This window comes from Arachis stenosperma, chromosome 6 (genome assembly GCF_014773155.1).
Source record: "Arachis stenosperma cultivar V10309 chromosome 6, arast.V10309.gnm1.PFL2, whole genome shotgun sequence".
In the NCBI taxonomy this organism is placed as follows: Eukaryota; Viridiplantae; Streptophyta; class Magnoliopsida; order Fabales; family Fabaceae; genus Arachis; species Arachis stenosperma.
In genome coordinates this window covers 95,767,108-95,777,252 of record NC_080382.1, presented here as the reverse complement: position 1 = coordinate 95,777,252, position 10,145 = coordinate 95,767,108, and the positions used below count along the sequence as shown (strand labels likewise).

General features: G+C 36.9%; 1 protein-coding gene across 1 annotated transcript; it reads right to left on the bottom strand.

The window, feature by feature from the left end:
* Positions 1–1,325: 1,325 nt before the first annotated feature.
* Positions 1,326–1,847, bottom strand: LOC130934307 (early nodule-specific protein 2-like). Its single transcript, XM_057863891.1, has one exon. It carries the CDS (start codon positions 1,845–1,847, stop codon positions 1,326–1,328), a length of 522 nt encoding a protein of 173 aa, XP_057719874.1.
* Between the last annotated feature and the right edge of the window lie 8,298 nt (positions 1,848–10,145).

The following is a 10,145-nucleotide window of genomic DNA, read 5'->3' as shown; positions in this document are numbered from 1 at the left end:
TATGAAAGGAAAACTACCTACAATGGTAACTCAAATCACTTATTAATCAAAACTTCAAGAATGTGGAAAGAGTTTACCATGGTGGGGTGTCTCCCACCTAGCACTTTTAGTTTAAGTCCTTAAGTTGGACATTTGGGAAGCTTTTTGTCATGGTGGCTTATGCTTGTACTCATCCTTGAATCTCCAAGGATCTTTGTTCCTCAAATGGTTGACAGAAATTCCAACCGTCTTCACCAAACTTGGGTGAAGTTCTACCCAAGATGTAAGCTCCTATAGTTGGTCTTCATGTTGTAATCCGGGATCCCATATCTTATTTTCACACTCGTCTTCAAGTTGATCTTCATGATTATTCCATCTGGGTGGTTGACATATAGAATTCTCTTTAGCACACCAAGTTTTCTTCCTAGACCCATACAAAGTAGCATTCATCCAATCATGGTCCCTATGTCTTAAATCCAACCACCACACAACTCTTTCTTACTAGTAGTTCCATAAAGAGCGTTAAGTTGACCATCATTTTCAATCAAACCATATTGAAGTGAGAAAGTAAAGCTTAAAGATAGAAATTTTACCCACTTAAACATTGTGTTGGATGGTGACTTTGGAAGGGTGACTTCCCCACACTTAGACACTACGAGGTCTACTCCCTTGTGCTCTTCCTTAGTGATGTCCACCTCTTGACAACTTTCTTCAAATGCTTCTTGCTTGGTGACTTCTTCCAAATCCTCATCATCATCAATCGAGTCAAACTTTGGAAGTTGTGTGAAATCTACTTTAACGTCGGCTTCACATGCATTGGAAGAGTCTTCAACAAGGTCCTCAATGTTTCTTGATGGTAAGTTGTCTTTAATAACTTCAACTTCAAATTCCATGGGAGAGGGCTCCATTTTGGATAAGAATTCATCAATGATGGAATCTTCCTCTTGATCTCCCTCTTCAAAGTCTCCAACTATAATATGCTTTGGAGGTTGTAAACCCTCCTCAACATCACTATTAAGCTTCTTGGAGAGAGGTCCTTGAGATACCCATGGTGGTTCCGCATCTCCTAAATCTTCAACCACTTCTTCCTTTTCTTCAACAATCATGGATTCCTCCAATTGTTCCAATACAACATCTAGCTCCTTATTCTCCACCGGAGCCTCTAATTTCTCTTTCATACTATGCTCTTCTTTTGATTTTTCGCATGTGGCCACGAAAGTACCTTGAGTATTCAAGCATTGGAAGGCTAAAGTGTGCACTACCTCGGTCAAATTAGCCACAAACTCTAGTGCATTCCTTTGCATGGCCTCTTGTCCTTAAAGTAACAAAGTGAGAGAATTGTCCATTTAGGCCTGGGGTGGATAGGAAGGTTCATCATTTTGGAGAAAGGATTCATCGTAGAAAGGTGGTTCTTCCTGTTCAAAATATGGTGGTGGTGTGTATTGAGGTGGTTCTTGGTAATAATCATGATAAGATTGTGGTGGTTCTAAAGGTTCTTGCTCATATTGGTCATAAGGATGTGGTATGGGTGATTGGTCATATGATGGATATGAATCATGGGAAGGTATTTGGTTAAAAGGGGTTTGTGAGTATGGTTGGGGATCATGTTGATGAGATGGTCCATAGGCATGTGGTGGAGGTTGGCGACACGTACAACAGGAACTACCACGCCTATTAGATTGGTATGCATTAGAATTGGAGTTATACCTATATGAGACCGGAGGGGGTTGTTGCCAAGAAGGTTGTCCATAAGCTTGTGGCTCTTCCCAACCTTGATTGTTCCATCCTTGATGCATGTTGTCCTTGAGGTTCACATTCCCTTCAACACAATTTGATCCAAACTCAAAGCTAGAAGGGTGAGAATTCATAGTGGAAACAAAAACAAAACTAAGAAAGTCCTATGCTAACAAAAGCTAACAAACAAATAGAAGACACACATATTCACAATATTCACATATATACAATAACCAATAACAAGGCACACAATTACAATTCCCCGGCAACGGCGCCATTTTGATGATCGGAATTTTTGTGGGGTCTAGAATTTCATAATAAATTCTCGTTGCAAGTATAGTTTCTAAACCAACAATAATCATTTCATACAAAAATTTGGTTGTCACAAATAACAAACCCCTAAAAATATAAACCGAAGTATTCAAACCTCAGGTCGTTCTCCCTAAGAATTACAATAAAGTGTTCTTGTTATTGGTTATGAGGTGCGTTTGGGGTTTTTGAGATAGTGAACAAGAAATATAAATGGCAAAGGAATTAAACTAGAAACTAACAAAGCTCTTGGCAAGATATGAGGATTAGAAGTCCTATCCTAGTTATCCTTATCAATTGTGATGAGATTTGTTCATTACTCCCACTTGGTTAACCTCTAACAATGGAGGAAAGTCAAGTGGATGAATCAACTTGATTCCACAAGTCCTAGCCTACTCCTAAGGAAAGGCTAGTTTAGTGGCATTCAAGTCAATTAGCAATCTCTAGTTATCAATCAACAAAGGAATTAGATAACTCAAGAATCACCAATTACTCAACCAAAGCTAAGAGGAGAAAATTTTACTCTAGCATCCTTTCAAGCATTTAATCAAATACTTGGAAGGCATAAAAGGAAAGTAAAATCAAATTGCAAGAATTATAGATCTACAATTACTAATTGCAAGGAATTAACAACAATGAGGAAAATCAACAACAAAGGAACAAAGAACATGAATTGCATTAAAAGGAAAGTAGAAGAACAATAGTGCTTCCATATAAAAGTGAAGAATTGCGAGAATTAAAGTACAAAACTAGAGAAAGAAGAAATAGAGGAGCAAGAATTGATAAAGAAAAAGTAAATCAAAACATGAATTAAACCTAGATCTAGAGAAGAATTAAACCTAATCCTAATCCTACTTCAAGAGAGAAGAGAGAGCTTCTCTCTCTAGAAACTACCCTAAAACTAGATCTAAAGTCCTAATTGTCTGTAATGAATAGAATGGTGTGAATGAATGATGCCTTCCCCTTCAATCCTTGATCTTTTAAGCATTTTGGTGCCAAAGTTGGTTCCAAAATGGGCCCCACAGCCTCTGTGAATTTGCTGGGCATGCTTTCACTTAAAAATCACGTGCCAGCATCGACGCGTACGCGTACAGCACGCGTACGCGCCCATGGGGTTTTGCACGATCCATGCGTATGCGTCTAGTGCGCGTGCGCGTCTATGGACTTGTCCCAAATCTTTGGCTTTTCATGATTTCTTCACTTTGCATGCTTTCCTCTTCACTCCTTTGGTCCATTCCTAGCCTTCTAAATCTGAAATCACTAACGAACACATCAAGGTATCTAGTGGAATCAAAGGAAGATTAAAATTATCAAATTAAGGATCTAAAAGCATGTTTTCACATTTAAGCACAACTTAGGAGACAATATTGAAACTATGTTATTTTATTGAATAAATGTGAGAAAAGGTTAACAAAATGCTCTAAATTCAACACAAGATAAACCCTAAAACCGGGGTTTATCACCGGTTTGGCTAAGAATTAAAATATTTTCTCAAATATTTTTGAAGGATAGTTAGGTGCACAACCTAACCAAAAGCAATCATAAAACTCGGAAAAAAAATCAAATGCTTGTTCAAAAATTCTCAAAGCCCATATTCAAACAAGCGTGCATAAAATTACAACAAGGACGAAAGTTGAAGTTAAACTCTATTTAGGAATGAAATTCCGAGGTAAGAATTTGCTTATAAATTGGTAGGGAAAATAAGTGGTACGTTACAAACGGGCAGGTTTCTACTAAATAAGAAAGCTTTTCAAAACTTCATTGAAAATAGCGCATATCAACTTTAAATCAACTTTGTCAAAATTAAACAACGGTTTCAATTACAATCAGGAAACAGAAAAATAAATTTTGTTTAGAACTCTTTCAAAGAGAATTCAAAACCTCAAAAAAAATTTCGAAACAAGACTCCAAAAGTATACTTTGAAATCACCATCTCAGAAGGATATTCAAGAAGATTAGAATGTACTTAAAAAGAAGTCAAGCCATACAAGAAAGGGTCTTAAATCAAGGTAGTTCAAACAAGATCCACTAGGCATGAGACATCAAACAAGTTTTCAATTGATCCAAAAGAATACAGAAGTCATAGAAAAAGACAACTCAATCATTAGTAATTTCTCAAGGATAAATCTTTGACTAAAAACTCTGGTAGAGACAATGAGAGAATAAATGATGCACTACTTTGAAACAAATCAAACTAACTCACATAAGAATGAGATTCACAAGAGAATGGCAGCTAAGATTGATGGTAGTGCTCACAAGAGGTAGAAAAATGATTAAAAATAGAATCCAATATGATAGTCATAGAGATAAAAAGCTTAATAACGAACGAGTCCACTCATAAGAAGAAAGCTATGAGTCCAACATTTTCAAAAGAACAACAATGGCATAAACACTATAGTATGCTAGACCAAACTCAAACCAAAAATGAATTAAGTAATCACAGTCAATTAAGAGAAAAACTGAATCAACCATTTCTCTAAGAATGGACTCGGAATTCGGAGTTAAAAGGCACAGTGCATTAAGACAAGTTCAAAGCTATATCAAAGAATACGTGAATCAAGAAGAACTCAAACAGAGAAAGATACATGCAACAAGGATTTCAAACAAGCATATCCAATTAAGATCAAACAAAAATGTATATGAATAGAGGAATAGAGTTGAAAAATTCAAACTACTTTTCAAAAGGATTAGCAAACAAGAACTTCAAGTCAGGATATAAAAGAACGGGTCGACTCGAATAGAATTCAAGACACACAACTGAATAGCCTCGAGAATTAGCTTCCAACGTTTCCAAAACCCGCGATTCGCTTTATCCAAAACTCGTATATCATCTATGATAACCCATTAGTGCTTGTATATACATAATTCACTAGTACTAAGCCGGCCAAACTTAATATCAGGAATTATGCAATGCAAGACTAACAGTGTTAATCAATAGACCGTCATGTGTATAAAGTTCTAATTCTCGTCATTCGACATGACCTAAAACATGACAAACACTCAGAGTATGCAATTGAAGTATAGTCGGTCCATTCCCCAACTCTACAGGAAAGACCGCTCTGATACCATAATGTAACACCCTAACTATCAAAGCTCACGCTTCCGGCTGCGCGACTTTGATAGCTCGGACATTACAACGACTCTTATACTATTTAATACTAAAATATGAGACTGTTTAAAACTTTAAACTGCAATACCACTCCCAAAATACTATTGCTATGTAATGCACATCCATACATACAATACAACTTACAAAAACTCACAAGGAGTACATACATATGTACATATATATTAAATAATATTACAAGTATTAACCAATACAATTCTTATCCCTCTTACAGAATGTACAAAGATAGAGGAGAGAGAATAATAAACAATAACTAAAGCAATACATAGCATCTCAACAACAATTAAATAAGCTCTTCGTGACTTCTGCGTCCATGTCCTGAAAGGGAAAAATTGTAGGGTGGGTGATGAGCGGATATTTTATACGCTTTTTGGGGGTAATTTCATGTAGATTTTAGTATGTTTTAATTAGTTTTTAGTAAAATATTATTAGTTTTTAGGAAAAAATCATATTTTTGGACTTTACTACCAGTTTGTGTGTTTTTCTGTGATTTCAGGTATTTTTTGGCTGAAAGGGAGCTGAGCAAAAATCTGAGTTAGGCTGAAAAAGGACTGCTGATGCTGTTGGATCCTAACCTCCCTGCACTCGAAATGGATTTTTTGGAGCTACAGGAGTCCAATTGACGCGCTCTCAATTGGGTTGGAAAGTAGACATCCAGGGCTTTCCAGCAATATATAATAGTCCATACTTTGCGCGAAGATAGACGACGTAAACTGGCGTTCAACGTCAGTTCCATGTTGCAGTCTGGCGTCCAGCGCCAGAAATAGGTTACAAGTTGGAGTTCAACGCCCAAAACACGTTACAACCTGGCGTTCAACTCCAGAAAAAGCCCAAGCACGTGAGAGGCTTAAGTCTCAGCCCCAGCACACACCAAGTGGGCCCCAGAAGTGGATTTCTGCACCAATTATCTTAGTTTACTCATATTCTGTAAACCTAGGTTACTAGCTTAGTATTTAAACAACTTTTAGAGATTTATTTTGGACCTCATGACATTTTTAGATCTGAATTTTATACACTTTGACGGCATGAGTCTCTAAACTCCATTGTTGGGGGTGAGGAGCTCTGCAGCGTCTCGATGAATTAATGCAATTGTTTCTGTTTCTCCTTTCAAACATGCGTGTTCCTATCTACGATGTTCATTCGCGCTTAATTATGGAGAAGGTGATGATCCGTGACACTCATCACCTTCCTCAATCCATGAACGTGTGCCTGACAAACACCTCCGTTCTACATTAGATTGAATGAGTATCTCTTAGCTTCCTTAATCAGAGTCTTCGTGGTATAAGCTAGATTGATGGCGGCATTCATGAGAATCCGGAAAGTCTAAACCTTGTCTGTGGTATTCCGAGTAGGATTCCAGGATTGGATGACTATGACGAGCTTCAAACTCCTGAAGGCTGGGCATTAGTGACAGACGCAAAAGAATCATTGGATTCTATTCCAACCTGATTGAGAACCGACAGATGATTAGCCGTGCTGTGACAGAGCATTTGGACCATTCTCACTGAGACGATGGGAGGTAGCCACTGACAATGGTGATTCCCTACATACAACTTGCCATGGAAGGAGCCTTGCATTTATGAAAGTGAGTAAGCATTATGTTGCAGGAATTCAGAGGACAAAGCATCTCCAAAAACCCCAACATATTCTCCATTATTGCACAACAAGTAACTATTTCACACTCTTTTATTTTTCTAATAATTCCAACTGATAATTTTAATTAATATCCTGACTAAGAATAATAAAATAAACATAGCTTGCTTCAAACCAATAATCTCCGTGGGATCGACCCTTACTCACGTAAGGTATTACTTGGACAACCCAGTGCACTTGCTGGTTAGTTGTGTGAAGCTGTGTTAAATAGTCCATTAATATTGGCTACACAATTTCGTGCACCAAGTTTTTGGTGCCGTTGCCGGGGATTGTTCGAGTTTGAACAACTAAAAGTTATTTTATTCCTTAGATTAGGAAGATTTTGGCAATTGGGTCAGAGTCTTTTATTTTCTTTTCAAAAATATTATTTTTCTTTATTAATTTTTAATTTTTCTTTGAGTCTAGTGTCTTGTTATAAGTTTGGTGTCAATTACATATTTTATACTTTACCTTTAAATTTTCGAATTTGTGCTCTTTGATCTTCAAGTTGTTCTTGTTGATTTTTCTTGTTGATCTTTAATTTTTCTTGTTCTGTGTCTTTTCTTGTTTCAGTTGTGTTCTTTTTAAAGCATTAATCTTCCAAAAGGAATATACCTATTTAGAACAAGTGTTACATTTACTCCCAATTGGCTAGAGCGTTGGTCTATGTTCTTGGCAATTGGGCATCTTCTTTTTAAAATCTTTTTTCAAAAATAATTTTTCTTGATTTAATCTTGTGCCAAACTTTAAGTTTGGTGTTTTCTTGTTGATCTTTCTTTGATTTTCGAAAATTTATCTTGGTTTTCTAAAAATTTTAAGTTTGGTGTTCTTTCTTTTGTTCTTGGTATTCTTGTGAATCTTCAAGGTGTTCTTGAGTCTTTCTTGTGTTTTGATCTTAAAATTTTTAAGTTTGGTGTTCCTTGGTGTTTTTCCCTCTAAAATTTTCGAAAATAAAGAGCATTAGATCTAAAAATTTTAAGTCTTGTGTCTTTTGTGTGTTTTTCTCTTTCATCATAAAATTCAAAATTCAAAAAAAATATCTTTTCTAACTAATTTTAAACTATATTTTCGAAATTTTTATATAAAAATTCAGATTTCAATTTCAAAATTTTTCAATTCTTATCTTTTTAAGTTTTAAAAAAAATATATCTTTTTCAAAAATATCCTAACCACTTTCTCTCTCCTCAAATTTTCGAAAATCTTCATAAAAGTTTTCAAATTTTTAATTTTTAATTTTCTTTCTTTATTTATTTTATTTTTATTTCGATTTTTGTTTTATTTTATTTTATTATTTTGAAAATTAATTTTTTTATATAATAAATTAAATAAAATAGACAATATCAACATCCATACCATCTCCCTTGCTCCATCATGGAACTAAGTGGAAATGAACAGTCCAGGTGGACTCTGGGGTCATATGCTAACCCCACTACTGCTTCATATGGGAGTAGTATTTGTATACCCTCCATTGGAGTTAGTAGCTTTGAGTTGAATCCTCAGCTCATTATCATGGTGCAGCAAAGCTGCCAGTATTCCGGTCTTCCACATGAAGAACCTACAGAGTTTCTGGCACAATTTTTACAAATTGCTGACACAGTACATGATAAAGAAGTAGATCAGGATGTCTACAGATTATTACTGTTTCCATTTGCTGTAAAAGATCAAGCTAAGAGGTGGTTAAATAACCAACCTAAGAACAGCATAAGGACATGGAAACAGCTGTAAGAAAAATTCCTGAATCACTATTTTCCTCCAAAACGGATGACACGGCTAAGGTTAAGCATCCAAGGCTTCAAACAAGGAGATAATGAATCCCTTTATGATGCCTGGGAGAGATACAGAGAGATGCTAAGAAAATGCCCCTCTGAAATGTTTTCAGAGTGGGTGCAATTAGACATCTTCTACTACGGACTTACAGAAAAAGCTCAGATTTCCCTAGATCACTCAGTTGGTGGATCTATACACATGAGAAAAACAATTGAAGAAGCTCAAGAGCTTATTGATACAGTTGCCAGAAATCAGCATCTGTACCTAAGCAGTGAATCTTCCATGAAAGAAGAAGCTAAAACAGTAACTGATGAACTCAGTCCTGTAGATCAGGCTAATGAATTCAATCAGCAATTAGACTTTCTAACAAAACAGCTAGCCGAGTTCAAGGAGATATTACAAGAAACAAGAATGGCTAATATGAATATAGACGTACAGTTGAAGCAAACAGAAAAGCAACTGTCAAAACAAATAACAGAAGAATGCCAAGCAGTTCAATTAAGAAGTGGAAAAATATTAAATACCTCACTTCAAAGCAGCAGGAAGCCAAGAAATGAACACATGGCTACTCAAAATCCCTCTGAGGACAATCAGAGCCCAGAGAGGAACAATGCTGGCGCTGAACGCCCAAACCATGCTCAGTCCTGGCGTTCAACGCCAGAAACAAGCAAGGGTTTGGCATTGAACGCCCAAAGGGAGCACAGTTCTGGTGTTCAGGCGCCAGAAACAGGTAAGGAGTTGGCATCTAACGCCACTCCAGCTTCTACCCCTAGTATTCAAACACTAGTGGGGGATCAGTCACATACAAGTGCTGATAATAACCCTTCAAAAAGGCTTCCCAACCCACATCTGTAGACAATAAACCTACAGCAACCAAGGTTGAGGAATACAAAGCCAAAATGCCTTATCCTCAAAAACTCCGCCAAGCAGAACAGGATAAGCAATTTGCCCGCTTTGCAGACTATCTCAGGACTCTTGAAATAAAGATTCCGTTTGCAGAGGCACTTGAGCAAATACCCTCTTATGCTAAGTTCATGAAAGAGATCTTAAGCCATAAGAAGGATTGGAGGGAAACTGAAAAAGTTTACCTCACTGAAGAATGCAGTGCAGTCATTCTGAAAAGCTCACCTGAGAAACTTAAAGACCCCGGAAGCTTTATGATACCATGTACATTAGAGGGTACTTGTACCAAGCAAGCTCTATGTGATCTTGGGGCAAGTATCAACCTAATACCTGCATCTATTATCACAAAGCTTGGTTTAACTGAAGAAGTCAAACCAACTCGGATATGTCTTCAACTTGCTGATGGCTCCATTAAATACCCATCAGGCGTGATTGAAGACATGATTTTCAAGGTTGGGCCATTTGCCTTTCCTACTGACTTTGTGGTGCTGGAAATGGAGGAGCACAAGAGTGCAACTCTCGTTCTAGGAAGACCTTTTCTAGCAACTAGCCGAACCCTCATTGACGTCTAGAAAGGGGAAGTAACCTTGAGAGTCAATGAGGAGGAGTTCAAGTTGAATGTTGTCAAAGCTATGCAACATCCAGACACCCCAAATGACTGCATGAGTGTTGATATCATTGACTCTCTGGTAAG